The following is a 19,701-nucleotide window of genomic DNA, read 5'->3' as shown; positions in this document are numbered from 1 at the left end:
TACTTCGAAGCAGATCCTTTTCTTAATGCTGTATGTTTTTATTTCCTATTAGTGTAAAACTAATGTACTGCATCAATATTACAGTTATCAATATTAACCCAGTTCAACTGTAGTCACACAGTTAAATAAATACGCTTGCTTACATTTGGGTATTATCCCAGCCTAGTAAAAAATGCATTTTACAATAAAATATACTACTATGTTTCTGCATCTGTAGTGCATATGCATATCTTTGCCTCTCCGAATAAAAGTAAATAGGCAAGTAGTACTACAAATGTACTTTTCCTGCAAACTCATCTATGAAATATTCCCAAACTGTAAAGGAGAAGGACATTTTATATTACCTCATAAATGTTGAATTGCTCTACTAAGTCCAAATCTAATCCTTTCTTGTTCAGATGCTTCTGGGAAATAATTTCCATCCCAAGCTCTTCTAGACAGTCAATAACATCATAGAAAGAATCTTGATCTGGCAAACCAGATAGTGTCTAAAAGTAAAAATAGAATTATTTCAATTTTTGTTTTGAAGAGAATATCAAGTGTGACTTAAGTGTTAGTCCTATACATTGCTTGATAAAGGCCATCAATGTCTTTTGGGGTAATTTTGAAAAATGAAAAGTTAATGAGATGATATAAATCGTACGAACAAAGGCTTATAAAGAAAAGTTATTTCAACATATAAGAAAGTTAAGACTTATTGGAATCAGTTACATATTTTAACTCAGAGAATTCTTAAACTGAATGTATAATTGAAGTCAGGCTTTTCTTTTAGGTTTGATTGACAATCAGATAGAAAAAATGTAACTTTGTTTTTATATATGACAACAGCAGCAAGGCTTCTCTATGTGCAGAGATGGAAGAAATCACATATACTAACAATGGAAGAATTAATAAATAAATTAATGATGATAAGGCAAAATTGACTGCTTTGATGACTATTTAATTTGGTTTCCACTTGAAAACCATTCTTGCTATTTTTATTTGAAACTAAAAAAATGAAATTTAAACTTAAGAGTTTTTATGATAGTGGTGGTGATAAAAGATTTGTTTGCTATGGTTTATTGTAGTTCAAAAGGGCATTGTTTTTAAATTTTCATCCTATCGAAAAAAGTTAAAAGTTATCTTTTTCTATAGTTTTTTTCTTTTTTGTTTTCAGGCCTCAATTTTGCTTTTCCTTATCCCTTTCCTTTTTAACTTTTTTCTTTGATTTCTTTGTTTTTTTTATACTTTTAAAAAACATAATAAAAATTTAAAAAACAAAGAAATGTTTTCAGATGTGGTGGGAAGGATTACTTTTTAGGATCAAATGGAGGAAAAATTGTTAAATGCAATATTCTTAACTATATATTTTTTAAAATTACATTACATTAAATTAATTATATTCTTTTACTAATTGGTCTATTTTATTTTTCCTTTGACTTTGCAATTTTTTTGTGCAGGTCTCTGCACTTCTAAACTAAATGATCTAAAAATGGTTTCAGTATGCCTCTCTGACTTTGGGCAAAACATTACACAATAGTATAAATAATTGAGATTTCCATGAGCTGCCCCCCAAAGTCCTGCTAATACAATTACTGTTAAATAAAAGGGATTTTTTTAGTCAAACATTGATTTTTGCAGATAATATTTTTAGTAAATAATATTAATTCTTTTAATGCTTAGCCCAATGGTGACGAACCTATGGCACGCATGACAGAGGCAGTACTCAGAACCCTCTCTCTGGGCACGCAGGCCGTCACCCCAGCCCCACATCCCCATACATCCCCCTCCTCACCAGCAGCCCCCCTAGAGGAAAGTTTCCCCCGGGTGCAGCCCACACGGAACAGCGCAGCCAAGGACATGGCAGCCTGGTAGCGAGGACAAGACTCCGCCCTCGTGCCCCGTCATATGCAGCTGATGCTGTGGGGTGTGGGCAGAGGGCGTGACCACCATGGTGCTGCTGGGCCACCTGGGCGATCTGCGGCAGGCCATGGAGGCAGTGGGTGGCCTGCGGGGCAGGAGGGTTGAGCATTCGGTCTCTAAAAGGTTTGCCATCACTGGCTTAGCCTATTATATTCTTACCTCTAAATCTATTTTAGCTGAGACCATATATGATGATTCCCTGGCTTTAGTTATAAATCCTGAGTCTCAACTACAGTACTTTTTCTTATCTTGTGTTGCATTTATTTGATCAATTCTATAACTGATCTAATTTTTACAGTGGGAATGGATATGTGAATGCCTCTGAAAAATAAGATATCTTTGATAGGTGGGAAACATAATTTCAAAAAATACTTATACAAAATAATTATACAAGTAGTCTTCAGCTTATGATGGCAATTGGAACCAGAATTGTAGGGGAGATGCTGCAACATCTGGAACTCGAAAAACTGTCATAAGTTCCTTTCATTCAGTGCCATACTTTTGAATATTTACTGAATGAATGGTCGTAAGTTGAGAACTACCTATGCTTCATTCATAGAGCAAAATGGGTTTAGCTCAGGGCTTTTCAACCTTTTCACCCATTGTACCACTTTTAGGATATGGCAATATCCGAATACCACCAGTCACCTAGCAAGGTGTCAAAAACTTGATGACCAAAAAAAAAAGGAAAAAAGTGATAAATTACAGATAGTCCTCGACTTACAACAGTTTGCTTAGTGACTGTTTGAAGTTACAATGGCACTGAAAAAGGTGCCCCCCAAGCCACAGCGAGTAAGACACCTACCTGCCCACCCGGCCGCGTTCTTCCTCCTGTCTGAGGTTTTCATTGTTGTGAGCATTTCTGTTGAGGACTGGCAGAGGGGTTGGGGTGGGAGGTGTTTGGTTTTTATTCCACCCATCTGCTGGGTGGTTGCAGCAGGTTTTGGTCACTTCACATGACCCTGGGACACTATGACCATCATAAATATGAATCAGTTGCCAAGCATCTGAATGTAAATCACAAGACCCTGGAGATGCTGCAACATTCCAGCTGATCGGCACTTCTTCTGGGCTCAGCAGAAGGGCCAGGATCAGCGCCAGGCTCCAGCTGGAGCCTGGAGCTGATCCTGGTGCTTCCACTGAGCCCTGACAGCCCCGAAGAAGCGCCGATCAGCTGGAAAGCGGCACTGATCCTGATGCTTCCGCTGAGCCCTGACAGCCCTGCAGCTCCAGACATCTCTTGCTCAGGCTTGTGTGGTGCTGCCATTGGTTCAGCTCATTCCCCCCCCCCGCTACCACTTTTCTAGGATGGTCGCGTACCACCTGCCAGGTGCCAATGTACCACAGATGGTACCTGTACCACTGGTTGAAAAGCCCTGGTCTAACTTATATTATAAGTAGCAAACAGTATATTCTCCCCTTGCAATATTATAACAATCAAACAAACATGACACAAAAAGAAAGGACTATGTATAATGGGATATGAGAGAAAGAAAGCTGCCTAGACAACTGTCTAATAAACAAAATTTGAGTCCAAATCAGAAATGGGGTGGAAAAAGTATCTTAGAATATATCCTCCCCATTTCTCTAGAACATAAAGACAGGGCAGGAGGAATTGGTTTCAGGCTTGCAAGATTCTGTTATTGCAGCCTTCCAATTAAGGTCATATTGGCACTCTTGGTTTTGGTTTCCTGGTCTGGTCTGCCCTGTAGGGCATTTTTTTTAATTGAAAAAGTTTTATTGACAATTAACAAAAAAAATTTTAAACCCACAAACCCACCCACCCCCACCCTCTACCCCCCCCCACTTCCCAGAGCCGAGTACAGGGTTATTACAAACATATTAAACAAAATCTAATTAAATTTAACAAATTATACAATAACTAAATTCATACTTAACCCTTAACTCCCTTTAAACCTTAATATCATAATATTATAAACAAATCCATTTTAAAACAATTATTATAAAGAACCATAATAACAGTAAATAAACTAAATAATTTCCATTATAAAATGCTATTAATAATAATTATTATTTAAAATTTAATCATAAAATAAATGGAACTTTTTAGTTTCATATTTAATCTGAATATAATCTATCCATCTTCTCCATACCATAATATATCTTTCTTGAGTATGATCCTTTAAATAAGCAGAAATTTTAGCCATTTCTGCTAAATTAGAAACCTTAAGTGTCCATTCTTCTATAGTAGGCAACGAATCTTTCTTCCAATATTGACCTACCAATAGCTTTGCTGCTGTTATTAAATTCAACATTAAAATAGTTTCTTTAACATCAAAATCCTCAAAAATCCCTAGTAAAAATAGTTGAGGAGTAAACTTTATCTTCCTTTTAAAAATATTTTGAATGTTCCACCAAATCATAATCCAAAAAGCCTTAATATTTTTACAAGTCCACCAAACGTGAACATAAGTAGCGTCAGAACTACCGCATCTCCAACATTTAGGCTGTAAATTAGGATACATACAAGACAACTTTTTAGGATCCAAATGCCACCTCTAAAACATTTGTAAAAATTTTCCCTTAAATTTTGAGCCTGTGTAAATTTAACATTTCTGATCCAAATTATCTCCCATAAATCCAATGGAATCAGTTCCTGGATAATCTGAGCCCATTTAACTATACAATCTTTAACCAATTCCGTTTCCGAATCCAATTCTATTAATGCATTATAAATTATTTTTATGTGAGCCTGATTCTGATCTTTAATCTGAATTACCAAATTTTCATCTCCTAATGTTATTCCTACTTTCTTATCTAAAGTCCACCTATCCACTATTTGTAAATACTGGAACCATGACTGTAAAATATTTTCTTGCCTTAATACATCTAAAGAGTTTAATTGCCACTCAGTACCTGACCAAATAAGTAATTCTTTATACAGAATTTTTTCAAAATTCATCCCCTTAGAAATCCCCTCAATTGCATGTCCAGGAATCCCTCAAATAAGTATTTTGTAATTTAACCTGTAATAATACTTCTTCCAAACTCGAAGTAAGGCATTTCTTAAAATATGCGATTTAAAAGCTCGATCTACTTTCTTATTGAAAATTAAATACGCATGCCAACCATATAATAAATCCCACTCTTCAAGAGAAAGAATATTTTTGTTTGTTAGATTAAGCCAATCACTTATCAAAGTTAGTGTGGCTGCATCATAATATAATTTCAAATTAGGTGCCTTAAGCCCTCCTCTTTCTCGAGCATCTTGCAAAATCTTAAACTTCACCCAGCCCATATAAATTTATTGATACCCTTCTGCCACTCATACAAATTAGAATCTTTTTTTAAAATGGGTATCATTTGAAACAAAAAAAGAAACTTTGGTAGAACATTCATTTTTACAGCTGAAATTCTCCCCAACAACAACAGTTGTAATTTTTTTCCAATCATTTAAATCCTTTTGTATTTTTGTCCATAATAATTCATAATTGTTCTTATATAATTTTTCATTAGAAGCAGTTATATATACTCCCAAATATTTAACTTTTTTCACTATCTGAAAACCTGTAAGTTTAACTAAAATTTCATTTTCTCTCTTAGTCATATTCTTAGATAATATTTTATTATTATTATTATTTACTTTAAAACCAGAGACTTTCCCATATTGAGTTATAAGTTCCAACAAATGACTAACCAATTGAGTCGGTTGTAATAAAGTTAAAACCAAATCATCCGCAAAAGCTCTCAATCTATACTCATTCTTGTTTATTTTTATTCCCTTAAGTACAGTTGACTCTCGAATCTGAATTAACAAAATCTCCATTGTTAAAACAAATAACAATGGGGATAATGGACATCCTTGTCTTGTACCCTTTTCAATATTAAAAGTCTCTGTCAATCCCCCATTAATAATAATTTGAGTAGACTGTTGTTGATATATAGCCTTGAGAGCATATAAAAACTTATCTCCAAAATTCATTTTCTCTATAAATAAAAATTGCAGGGCAATTTTTATAATGATCTGATTTTGAAATTAAAATATTATTTAAACACCAAAATAAAGAGTAAAATGCAAAGTATAAAAAGCAGAGGAAAGCATGGTTAGAAAAAGTATTTTAAAGTTGAAACTTAATTAGAGCAGGGATCTCCAAACTTGGCAACTTTAAGACTTATGAATTTCAACTCCCAAAATTCCTCAGTCAGCCATGTTAGCTGGGGAATTCTGGGAGTTGATGTCCACAAGTCTTAAAGTTGCCAAGTTTGAAGATGCCTGAAAGTAGAGTGAGAAATGGACTTACAGATAACTCAAGTTCTCAGATTACTTTTGTGGGCTCATCAAGAAAGGGGAATAGGGTTTAGGCAAAATGGGACATGAAAAATTTAGGAACCAACATACAATAAGAAAAGGAATCATAAAAGGAATCTGGAACAAAAACGGTGAAGTACTGAGAAGTACTCTACAAGGATACGTGGTTCATTGTGGGTCTAGAGATGCCAATCACAGATGCTGATGGAATGTCGAGAAAGCTAGATCATGGCCATTCGGCCTCAAAGTTTATCATTGCTTCATCTATGGTGAGTGTGCTGTATTACTGCTTTTTTGAGGGGTATGCCTTTAAGTTAATGTTGACACCTGGCACTGCCTGGACAAGTCCCTGAAGTTTCCTTGGCAAGATTTTGGAAGTGGTTTGCCATTGCCTTCTTCCTAGGGCTGACAGATAAACTTGCAAAAGGTCAACCAGCTGGCTTTATATCAAAGGCAGAACCAGAACTCACAGTCTCCTGGATTCTAGCCTGATCCTTAACCAATATAGGAATTTGGTTCTCTGTAACACTGAACGCTAGTATACAGGTAGTCCCCAATTTATGATTAATTTATGACCAACCATTTGAACTCTTTCATGGATTACTGCCATCATGGTGAAGCGGCTTGCATAAGTCAATGAAGCTATGAGCTATGTCGTGCAGGGCCACCCAAGATGGACAGATCATAGCAGAGAGTTCTGACAAAATGTGATCCACCGAAGAAGGAAATGGCAACCCACTCCAGTATCTTTGCCATGAAAACCCCATGGACAGTATCAAAAGGCAAAAAGATATGATGCTGGAAGATGACTCCCTCAAGTCGGAAGGTGTCCAATATGCTATTGGGGAAGAGCAGAGGGCTAGTACTAGTAGCGCCAGAAAGAGTGAAGCGACTGGGCCAAAGCTGAAAGGACGTTCAGCTGCGGATGCATCTGGTGGTGAAAGGAAAGTCCGATGCTGTAAAGATCTTTTCTCCATAGGAACTTGGAATGTAAGATCCATGAATCAAGGCAAGCTAGATGTAGTCAAACAAGAGATGACAAGACTGAACATCGACATCTTAGGAATCAGTGAACTAAAATGGACAGGAAAGGGTGACTCAGAGGACCATCAGGTATACTATTAAAAACAAGACCAGGAGCTGACTGTGGCTCAGATCATGAGCTTCTCATTGCAAAATTTAGGCTTAAATGGAAGAAAATAGGGAAAAACACTAGGCCACTCAAGTATGAACTAAATCATATCCCTGATGTATATACAGTAGAGGTGACAAATAGATTTAAGGAATTAGATTGGAAATATAAACCCAAATGAGTGGGGTTTTTTGCTAGAAACCAGCAAAATATAAACTGACCACACGCTGCTACAAATAGTTTTAAAGGCAAGCCAAGTGCCAAGCATCTGAAATTTAGTCATATAACCTTGGGGGATGGGGTGACACAATATTTTACAATGGTCAGAAGTACTTTAGGGACTATAAAGCATCTGTACTTGTTGGTGGCTGCGAGGTCGTGTCCAACCCATCACGACCCCATGGACAATGTTCCTCCAAGCCTTCCTGTCCTCTACCATCTTCTGGAGTCCATTTAAGTTCACGCCTACTGCTTCACTGACTCCATCCAGCCACCTCATTCTCTCGTCCCCTTCTTCTATTGCCTTCAATCTTTCCCAGCATTAGGTTCTTCTCCAGTGAGTCCTTCCTTCTCATTAGGTGGCCAAAGTACTTGAATTTCAACTTCAGAATCTGGCCTTCTAAAGAGCAGTCAGGGTTGATGTTCTCTAGGACTGACCAGTTTGATCGCCTTGCAGCCCAGGGGACTTGCAGGAGTCTTCTGCAGCACCATAGTTCAAAAGACTCAATTCTTTGGCGCTCAGCCTTTCTTATGGTCCAACTTTCACAGCCATACATTGCAACTGAAAAAACAATGGCCTTGACTTTATGTACTTTTGTTGGCAAGGTGATGTCTCTGCTTTTCAGTATGCTGTCTGGATTTGCCATAGCTTTCCTCTCCAGGAGCAAGCATCTTTTAATTTCTTGGCTGCAGTCCCCATCTGAGGTGATCTTGGAGCCCAGGAAGATAAAATCTGTCACTATCTCCATTTCTTCCCCATCTATTTGCCAGGAATTGAGAGGGCCGGATGCCATGATCTTGGTTTTCTTAATGTTCAGTTTCAAGCCAACTTTTGCACTTTCCTTCTTCACCCACATCAAGAGGCTCTTTAGTTCCTCTTCACTTTCTGCCATTAGAGTGGTATCATCTGCATATCTTAGATTGTTGATATTTCTCCCGGCAATCTTAATTCCAACTTTTGATTCATCTATCCCTGCTTTTTTCATGATGTGCTCTGCATATAAGTTAAATAGGCAGGGCAACAGAATATAGCCTTGCTGGACCCCTTTCCCAATTTTGTACCAGTCAGTGGTTCCGTGTCAAGTTCTCACTGTTGCTTCTTGACCCGCATATAGGTTTCTCAAGAGACAAATAAGATGGTCTGGTATTCCCATCTCTTTAAGAACTTGCCACAATTTGTTATGATCCACACAATCAAAGGCTTTAGCATAATCAATGAAGCAGAAGTAAGATATTTTTCTGGAACTCCCTAGCTTTCTCCATGATCCAGCATATGTTGGCAATTTGATCTCTAGTTGCTCTGCCTCTTCGTAATTCTGCCTGTACTTCTGGTAGTTCTCGATCCACATACTGCTGGAGTCTAGATTGTAGGATTTTAAGCATAACTTTACTAGCATGTGAAATGAGTGCAATGGTGTGATAGTTTGAACATTCTTTGGCATTGCCTTTCTTTGGAATTGGAATGTAAACTGACCTTTTCCAATCCTGTGGCCACTGTTGAGTTTTCCAAATTTGCTGGCAAATTGAGAGTAGCACTTTTACTGCATTGTTTTTTAAGATTTTGAATAGCTCAGCTGGAATACTGTCACCTCCACTAGTTTTGTTATTGCTCAGCTTTCCTAAGGCCCATTTCACTTCACATTCTAGGATGTCTGGCTCAAGGTCAATGACCACCCCATTGTGGCTATCAGGGACGTTAAGCTTGTTCTTGTATACTTCTTCTGTGTAATTTTGCAACCTCTTCTTAATCTCTTCTGCCTCTGTTACATCCCTGCCATTTTATCATGCCCATCTTTGCATAAAACGTTCCCTTCATATCTCCAATTTTCTTGAAGAGATCTCTGGTTCTCCCTATTCTATTGTTTTCTTCTATTTCTTTGCACTGTTCATTTAAGAGGGCATTCTTATCTCTTCTAGCTATTCTCTGGAATTCTATATAAAATGTTTTATAGATGGCACATGACACTAGTAAGGTTAGCGAAAATGTTTAAAAATGTTTCAAATAACTGTTGGAAATGTAAACAAAAGCCAGGTACCTATTATCATATCTGGTGGGTATATCCTAGTGCAAAGAAATTTTGGTTTAAGATTCATACATGGCTGGAAAAGACAGATAGAACTTAGGCCAGAATTGTTTTTGTTAGGAATACTAGGATCTAATTACGGGAAAGAGAATGAGTATTTAATATTATATATATTGACAGCTATGAGAATAGTATTTGCCCAATACTGGAAAAATGAAAAGTTATCATCTGTTGAGATTATAATTAGGAAAATCCTAGAATGTGCAGAAATGGACAGATTAACACTAGAGAGAAAATTTGTGCAAAGATCGATGGCACAATGGAAGACACAGTTGCAGATCAATGGTGAGAGACAGGAAAAGGTTAATATTAAAAGAGAAATATTTCAAGGAGATTCATTATCATCATTACTATTTGTTATTGCACTGTTTCCTCTGTCAACAATACAGAATAACTCAGGACATGGCTATCAAACATCAAAAACATCTACCAGACTATCCCATCTCCTTTACATGGATGATCTGAAGCTGTATGGAAAAACATCATCTGAAATAGAATCGCTGCTCAACACTGTCCATTATATATAGCCAAGATATTGCAATGGAGTTTGGCTTGGACAAATGTGCCACACTTACTATCAAACAAGGAAAAATAGTGAAAACTGAAGGAATCAAGATGACCCACGAAAATAACATTAAGAGTCTGGATGAGGAAGATTACTACAAATACTAGGGTATCCTTCAAGCTGATAATATCAAGCACACTGAAATCAAGAAAAAGATTAGAGGTGAATACATCAAGAGAGTGAAGAAGATCTTAAAGTCCAAACTCAATGGAGGAAATACCATAAAGGCAATCAACACCTGGGCAATTTTAGTCATTAGGTACACAGCTGGAATAGTGGACTGGACTCAAGCAGAACTAAAAGCAATGGATAGGAAGACCAGAAAAATAATGACAATGAATCATGCCCTTAATCCACGCAGTGACATTGACAGACTTTATCTACCAAGGCAAATAAGTGGGCGTGGAATGCTGCAAGTACATCAGATGGTTGAAGAAGAAGAAATGGCTTTGGAAGAATATCTGAAGGACAGTGATGAAGATGCACTGAAATTAGTATATCAGGAAGGCTTACTGACTACTGGAGAGACAAAACTGGCCTACAAGAAAGACCAAATGAAGAACAGAATAGGGGCATGGGAAGACAAAGCATTATATGGCCAGTACATTAAAAAAAAAAAACAGCTGGGAAAGCAGATAATAACAAGATCTGGCAGTGGCTAAGAGCAGGAAAATTGAAGAAGGAGACTGAGGGACTGATTCTGGCTGTGCAAGATCAAGCCTTAAGGACAAATGCATATAAAGTCAAAATTGAGAAGACAGCAACAGATAATAAGTGCTGCCTATGCAAAGACGCTGAAGAAACAATGGACCACCTGGTAAGCTGTTGCAAGAAGATTGCACAGACTGACTACAAGCAGCGGCATGACAAAGTAGCAACAATGGTGCATTGGAAGATCTGCAAAAAATATCATTTGCCTGTAAGCAAAAACTGGTGGGATCATAAAATAGAGAAAGTCATAGAAAATGATAAAATTATACTGCCCTAGGACTTCAGAATTCAAACAAACACTTGCAACATAACACTCAGACTTAACAATTGTCGATAAGAAAGTCAAAAAAGTCTGGATAGTGGACGTGGCAGTGCCTGGAGACAGCAGAATAGATGAGAAAGAACTGGAGAAGATAACAAAATACAAAGACCTACAAACAGAAATAGAAAGACTGTGGCAAAAGCAAGCAAAGGTAGTACCAATAGTAATAGGCACCTTGGGTGCAATCCCAAAACAACTGGAGCACCACTTGAACACCATTGGCATTGACAAATTTGCCATCAGTCAATTGCAAAAGGCGGCCTTACTAGGAACTGCTTCCATCCTGCGACGATATCTGTAATAACATCAAGCATCCACATCTGCCTATCCCAGATCATTGGGAAAAATTCGATAGGTAGACAAAATGCCAAATCCAGTCTGAACATCTGGCTGACTTTACGATAATCATCATAATCATCAATAGTAATAATAATAATAATAATAATAATAATAATAATAATAATAATAATGAAACAGTGGACCACTTGGTAAGCTGTTGCAAGAAGATTGCACAGACTGATTACAAGCAGCGGCATGACAAAGTAGCAACAATTGACAAATTCGCTATTAGTCAATTGCAAAAGGCCTTATTAGGAACTGCTTCCATCCTGCGACGATACCTGTAATACCATCAAACATCCACATCTGCCTATCCCAGGTCCTGGGTAAGGACTCGATAGGTAGACAAAATGCCAAATCCAGTCTGAACATCTGGCTGACTGTGCGATGATCCATATATAATAATAATAATAATAATTTAGAAACAAGAAACAAGGAAGCTCAAGGAAGCACTGGAAATAATAAAGCAACAAATAACAGCTATAGCCAGGAAAATCAGTAGATATGAAGTTCGAATTGCAAACTATAGGCAGAACTTCCAATTTCAATCCAATCAGAAACGTTTCTACCAATCCATCAATGGAGAAACTGCAATGAATCAGTCAGTACCTGACAAGGAAGAAACAGTGCAGTTCTAGAAGCAGATATGGGATAACCCAAAGAAATACAAGGATGCAGCTTGGTTAAAAGAGGTGGATGCAAATAAAACAGAAGTTGAAATGAAAGAACTAGTAATAACAACAAAAATGGTAGAAAAAAGAGCAAGGAAAATCAAAAATTGGTCAGCACCAGGTGAAGCTGAATTGCATGGGTTTTGGTTGAAACATATAACTGTTATCTATCAAACAAGGAAAAATAGTGAAAACTGAAGGAATCAAGATGCCCCACGAAAATAACATTAAGAGTCTGGATGAGAAAGATTACTACAAATACTTGGGTATCCTTCAAGCTGATAACATCAAGCACACTGAAATCAAGAAAAAGATTAGAGGTGAATACATCAAGAGAGTACCAATAGTAATAGTATTGTACCAATAGTAATAGTAATAGTAGCATTGTAATAGGTGCCTTGGGTGCAATCCCAAAACAACTGGAGCACCAATTGAACACCATTGGCATTGACAAACCCCTGCTCAGGCAGGAAACCCTATACCATTTCGGACAAATGGCTGTCCGGTCTCTTCTTAAAAACTTCCAGTGTTGGAGCATTCACTGCTTCCGGAGGCAGGTTGTTCCACAGGTTAATTGTTCTAACTGTCAGGAAGTTTCTCCTTAGATCTAGGTTGCTTCTCTCCTTGATTAGTTTCCATCCGTTGCTTCTTGTCCTGCCCTCAGGCATTTTGGAAAATAGCTTGACTCCCTCTTCTTTGTGGCAGCCCGAGATATTGGAACACTGCTATCATGTACCCCCTCGTCCTTCTCTTCATTAAACTAGATATACCCAATTCCAGCAGCCGTTCCTTATATGTTTTAGCCTCCAATCCCCTAATTATCTTTGTTGCTCTTCTCTGTAGTCTTTCTAGAGTCTCAACATCTTTTTTACATCATGGTGACCAAAACTGGATGCAGTATTCCAAGTGTGGCCTTACCAAGGCATTGTAAAGTGGTATTAATACTTCATGTGATCTTGATTCTATCCCTTTGTTAATGCAGCCTAGCACTGTGTTGGCTTTTTTGCAGTTGCAGCACACTGCTGGCTCATATTTAAGTGATTGTCCACTAGGACTCCGAGATCCCTCTCACAGTTACTACTATTGAACAAGGTACCCCCTATATAATACCTGTACATTTGGTTTTTCTTGCCTAAATGTAGAACCTTACTTTTTTCACCATTGAATTTCATTTTATTAGATAGCGCCCAGTGTTCAAGTCTGTCCAGATCCTCCTGTATCTTAAGCCTGTCTTCTGGAACGTTGGCTATTCCTGCCAGCTTGGTGTCTTCTGCAAATTTGATGAGTTTCCCATCTATCCCCTTGTCCAAATCATTGATGTAGATGTTGAAGAGCACTGAGACCTCCATATAGATGCGGTTCCATTGAGAGCCACACACTGAGTACACCCAGTCAGCCAATTATGAATCCATCTGGTAGTGATACATTTTTCTATCTTATCAAGTAGTAGGTTGTGATCTACTTTATCAAATGCCTTACTAAAGTCCAAGTAAGTTATATCCACAGCATTCCTCTGATCCACTAATTTTGTCACTTGGTCAAAGAATGCAATAAGATTTGTCTGGCATGATCTGTTTTTGACAAACCCATGTTGGCTTTTAGTAATGACTTTGTTTGCCTCTAGGTGTTCGCTGATTCGTTGTTTGATTATCTTTTCCAGAATCTTCCCAGGTATTGAGGTCAGGCTAATAGGTCTCTAATTTCCTGGATCCATTTTTTCCCCCTTTTTTGAAGATGGGAACTACATCAGCTCTTTTCCAGTCCTCTGGTAGTTCCCCTGTGCTCCAGGATCTTTGAAAAATATAGTTCAGTGGTTGAGATCACATCTGCCAGTTCCTTGAGAAACTTGGGGTGTAATCCATCTGGTCCTGGTGATTTGAACTTGTTAGGCTGAACAGGTGCTCACTTACCATTTTCTAGCCTATCTTAACTTGTCTTTCTATTCTGTTTTTTATGGCACTATTTTTGATAGGTTGGTCTGTTTTTTCCCTTTATGTAAAGACAGATGCAAAAAACAAGTTAAATAGTTCTGCTTTCTCCCTGTTGCTTGTCACTTTCTTGCCACTTTCACCCACTTGGGCTATTTGCTGTTATTCTGACTTAGTTATGTGCCCCTCTTTCCACTTCCTATACTTGTCCTTTTTATCTTTCAGTTTATCAGAGTTCTTTATGCAGCCATGCTGGTTTCTTTTGAGAGCTGTTATTTTTCCTCTTTGTTGGTCTTGTGCTAGACTGAGTTTTTATTATCTCACTTTTCCAAATTTCCCAAGCTTCTTGAGTTGTTTTCCCCTTGAGGGTTCTCATCCATGGAATCTTTCCCAAGCCATCTCTAAGTTTATTGAAATTAGCTCTCTTAAAGTCGAAGACTCTAGTTTGACTATGTTCTATTGCTTGTGCTTCCATAATGCTGAATTCCAATATTGCATGATCACTTCCTCCCAAGATTCCTGTGGCTTCAACACCTTCTATCATTTCATCTCTGTTAGTGAGAATTAGATCCAAAATGGCTAATCCCCTAGTACTTCTCTACTTTTTGGGAGACAAAGTTGTCTGCTAGGTTTGTCAGGAATCTGTTTGATCTTCCACTTGGTGCAGAGTTTGTCTCCCAGTTGATGTCAGGGTAGTTAAAATCCCCCATTACTATTGTGATGTGCTTCCTACATACCTTAGTTAGCTGACTAGCAAAAAGTTCATCTATTTCCTCTGTTTGGTTGGGTGCTCTATAGCAGTGATGGCGAACCTTTTAGAGACTGAATGTGGGATTAATTGCACAAATATGTCCATGGGCATCTCCCACAAGGGCCTTGAGATAACAAACGGACTACTCCAGACACAGGATGCATTCATCAACCATTTGGACAGAGTCTGATAAGAACACCTGCGTAGCCTTGCATCTGGAGAGTGTCTGTTATTTGATACATTGTAACCACCCCTATATACGTCTTTTGATTACGCTGTGTGATGTAAAAACCTTAGTAACAATAAAAGAGGGTGTTGGAGTCAGCTCTGGGCTCTCATCCCGAGATACCTGCGTGCGTGTCTCATTCTCCATGGGAGACCACCACATCTGGTGACCCCGACGTGATCCACTGAAGGATACGTCCCTGCCGACCCTTTACTTATCGCCTGGAATAGGCTTGGTGCACCCGACGAAGTTGCTGGCAACTGACTCCTCTTCGTAAGTATGGGGGGTGGAATGTCTCATGCTCAAAAGCAGCATGTGGAAGAGCTGAGGCTACTTGGCAGGAAAAAATATCTTACTGATCAGGAACAGAAATTAACCCGTCATCTTTCTAAATCTGAGGCTGTTAAATTGCTTGCTTACGTATGGGCTAACTGCTCATCTTATCCGGAGTCTGGATCTTTAAAAGTAGATACATGGAGGAAAATTGGTACCGTCCTCCATCAGTCTCCAAGAGCCCCCCCCCCCAGAGATTTTGTGTCTTTGGAAAATTGCCTATACCCTGATTCAAACCCATGCTGACTTGCCTCATCAGCCTTTATTAGACCCTCTACCGTATAAAAATCCGTCTGTTATGTTGGCCACTCCCTTGCCCCCTGGAGCAGGTTTTAACCCTCCTTCTGCCCCTGCAAATTTTATGGATCCTGATAAACAACAAACAGCCTCTCCTGTTCCTGCCACGTTGCCGCCTCTCTCCCGGCCCAGAATCATCCATGGTGCTTTTCAAACTTTAAACAATGGTGATTTAAGTGTTTCTGAACTATCCGAGACAGAGTTGTTCCCTGTTACTTACCAACAGACTGCAACAGGCATAGTGGTCAATTGGGAAGCACTTCCCCTGCTATGATCAGAGAATTGAAAAAGGCTACAAAAGATTATAGCATAACCAGTCCCTATACTAGAAGACTAATACATTCAGTTGCTAGTGCATATCGAATGTTGCCTCAAGATTGGAAAGATCTGTTCCGCATGCTTCTTAACGGAACACAATACGTAGTTTTTGAATCTGAATATAAAAGAGAGGCACAATACAGAGCTAATCACCCAGGTTCACAATGGACAGCAGAACAACTCTTTGGAGAAGATAATTTTGCTACCCTTAATGCTCAGGCTCAAACTTTTACTCCCTTTGCATTTCCAATTATTAATACTTGTGTTCTTTCTGCCATGGCTCGTGTTGATGAGTCTGGCACTCCGATTCAATCTTTTTCTGCCATTCGCCAAACTGCAATTGAATCCTATGCAGACTTTGTGAATCACCTGCAAGTTGCCATTGAGCGTCAAATTTCAAACAGAGATGCAGCAAATGAAATCCTCATAAAATTGGCTTATGAACATGCAAATGCAGACTGCCAGTCCATTCTTAAAACACTTGTTTCCAGTCCCATGGCCACACTAGCAGACTTTCTTAAAGCCTGCCGCATTGTGGGAACCAATGCTTTTCAAATGGACACTCTTGCAGCTGCAATCCAAAAGGGGAATCAACCCCAAGGCACTTGCTTCAATTGTAAAAAACCTGGTCATTTTAAAAAACAATGCAGAGCTCCAGGAGGCAGCGCAGCTCGACCCGCTGCCATCCCCGGAGCCAAGCCCAAAACTGTGTGCCCAAAATGTAAAAAGGGTTTTCATTGGGCCAATCAGTGCCGCTCCTCTCAGTCCAATCAGGGAAACTAACAAAGGGGTCTGCAGCTAACCCCTCTCCAAAGGCTGCATCCTTTTCAGACTTCACTTCTGCTTCGCAATGTTTTTCTGGCATAGATTTAAAATTGGCTTCTGCTCTTTCTGTTACTTTTCCTAACCTACTCACAGTTGCTGAAACTCTTTATTCTGGACCCTTGCCTCCGGAAACGGAGGGAATAATTCTTCCCACACCTGTTGCTCGGGAACAAGGAGTGTTTGTACTTCCAGGTATGATAGATCCCACGTATAGAGACACCCTAAAAGTCCAATTTTATACCAATCTCCCTGTCACAATGAACCGGGGGGATACGGTGGCACGCTTGGTCTTATTACCACGTGCAGCACCACCCATCCCAGAGGCTGCATATGCACCTCACTCTGGGAATTCTTCCTCTGATCTATTGGCACTAACAAAGCAAATTACTCTCCAAAAACTTTTTTTTGCCTTTTTTAATCAATGGCATTCTCTTTTCTGGTCTTGTAGACTCTGGTGCGGATGTCTCAGTCATAAGAACAGCTGAATGGCCCTCTAAATGGCCCCTGGAATCCTCACCAACAGTCAGGGGAGTGGGAGGACTTCAACAAGCAAGCTCCAGTAAAAATTGGCTTACTGCACAACGAATCAGAAAAGGCATTTCTGCTAAATTTAAACCTGTCATCCTCCCTCTTCACACAAATTTATGGGGCAGAGACTTACTCTCTCAATTTAATGCGAAGTTAACTCTGGAAGACTAACAATGCCTTCTTCACCCATGAAGCTTACGCTCCTTTCTGACACCCCCGTGTGGGTGGACCAATGGCCACTCACTTTAGAAAAACAAGAAGCATTGCAGAAACTGGTATATCAGCAAATACAATCTAGCCATTTGGAACCAACTACCAGTCCTTATAACACCCCAGTATTTGTAGTCAAAAAGAAATCAGGCAACTGGAGAATTATTCATGATTTACGCCTCATTAACAAAATAATTAAACCCATGGGTCCGCTACAGTGCGGAATGCCCAACCCAAATATGATCCCCAAAGACTATGATTTGGCAATTATTGATTTAAAAGACTGTTTTTTTACCATTCCTCTGCATCCTGATGACAAACAACTTTTTTCCTTTTCTTTGCCTCAAACTAACATGTCCCAACCTACTCCTTGCTATCAATGGACTGTTCTTCCCCAAGGCATGCTTAACAGCCCCACCATATGTCAAGCTTTTGTGGACGCTGCATTGTTGCCTTTTCGCAAATCCTATCCTAATGTTTTGCTTTATCACTATATGGATGACATTCTCCTAGCTGCCCCGGGTCCTCCTGGCACAGTACAAACTGTCCTACCCCAACTCATTCAGCTTTTAGCTTCTTATGGCTTTATTGTTGCCCCGGAAAAAGTTCAGACCCAATCTCCCTTTTTATATCTGGGACACAAAGTCCTAGCCTCTCATTCTGTTCCAGTACTCCCTGCCATCCACCTTCCTTCTCCTCTCACTTTAGTTGCTTTACAACAAATCTTGGGCACCATAAATTTTGTGCGTCCATTTCTTGCGCTCACCACTGCCCCATTGGCACCCTTGTTTTTGGCTTTGCGAGGCCACACTTCCCCCTCCTCTGTTGTTGTTCTTAACCCCACTCAAAAACATGTTTTTGCCTTAATTAATAGTGCCCTCTCCACCCGCTGGATGGACCAAGCCATTCCCAATGAGCCTTTGTCTTTGGCCATATTTAATACTCCCTCTATTCCTACAGTTGCCCTTCTCCAACATCAAAAGGGGAGCGTCTCCATTGTTGAATGGATTCATCTCCCCAATACCCCTTGCAAATCTATCAATCCACTGCCATATATGTTTGCTCTTTTAATTACAAAGGGCCGTTTTCGAGCAAAATGTTTAATTGGATTTGATATTGTTTTTTTATATGTCCCCATGTCTCTTACTATATGGGAACCTTTATTTGCCTCTTCAGATGTATTGCAACTTTCTCTTGCTGACTGGGCAGGATCTGTTTCCTGTCATATTCCCTCTGACCCTCGCTTCCAACTCCTTAATAATGTTTCAATTTCTCTGCATTCTCCCATTTCCTCCTCTCCCATTCCTAACGCTGTCACCCTGTATGTTGATGGCAGCAAGACTTATGGTTCATGTGTATGGAAGGAGGGTGAACAATGGCACACAAAAATTACTCCTCCTCAAACTTCTGCTCAGCGTGCTGAACTTGCCGCTACAATTCTGGCCTTACAAACTTTTTCTTCTGAACCTTTTAATCTTATTTTAGATAGTCTTTATGTATATAAAGTTCTCACCTCTTTATCTGACTCATATGTGTCACCCTCACTGGATGACTCTCTCCTCAGTCTATTTCTCACACTCCAATCCCTTCTTCATTCCCGCTCTACTTGTTTTTTTCCTGCTCATATTAGAAGTCACCAACCTTTCCCTGGTATTATCTCCGAAGGCAATGCCAAGGCGGATGCTGCCGCTTCGGCCGCCTCCACTCACCAGGACGTTTCTGTCCTTGTTTTATCTCCCATAACCCCATGGGACAGCCATTCATATTTTCATCAAAATAAGAAGGCTTTAATGAAACAATTTTCTTTAACAGCTACGGAGGCTGCGGCTATCATACAACAATGTCCCACCTGCAGCCTCCAAGCACACTCTGTTCCTCAAGGGGTCAACCCAAGAGGGACGCAGAGCTGTCAACTTTGGCAAATGGATGTTACGCAATATTTGCCATTTGCCCCTTGGAAATATTTGCATGTTTCCATTGACACCTATTCAGGTTTTATTATGGCCACCCCTCAAAGGGGTGAGTCTGCTAAACATGTTATTAATCATTGCATTCGTACCTTTTCTATCC

At 39.3% G+C, this 19,701-nt stretch overlaps 1 protein-coding gene across 7 annotated transcripts in view; it reads right to left on the bottom strand.

Annotated features, from left to right (window-relative positions):
• Nucleotides 1-19,701, bottom strand: part of FHOD3 (formin homology 2 domain containing 3) — a 515,605-nt gene that overhangs the window by 211,012 nt on the left and 284,892 nt on the right. For all 7 annotated transcript variants that reach the window (XM_039327161.1, XM_039327164.1, XM_039327163.1 and 4 more), the window contains one exon: nt 345-488. In XM_039327161.1, coding sequence (XP_039183095.1) covers nt 345-488 — 144 coding nt within the window. The remainder of the gene's footprint in view (nt 1-344; nt 489-19,701) is intronic.

The sequence above is a fragment of the Crotalus tigris genome, unplaced genomic scaffold (assembly GCF_016545835.1).
Source record: "Crotalus tigris isolate CLP2741 ecotype Arizona unplaced genomic scaffold, ASM1654583v1 scf7180000024351.1097467, whole genome shotgun sequence".
In the NCBI taxonomy this organism is placed as follows: Eukaryota; Metazoa; Chordata; class Lepidosauria; order Squamata; family Viperidae; genus Crotalus; species Crotalus tigris.
Note: the sequence above shows the minus strand (reverse complement) of the source record. Positions and strands in the feature narration are given on the sequence as shown.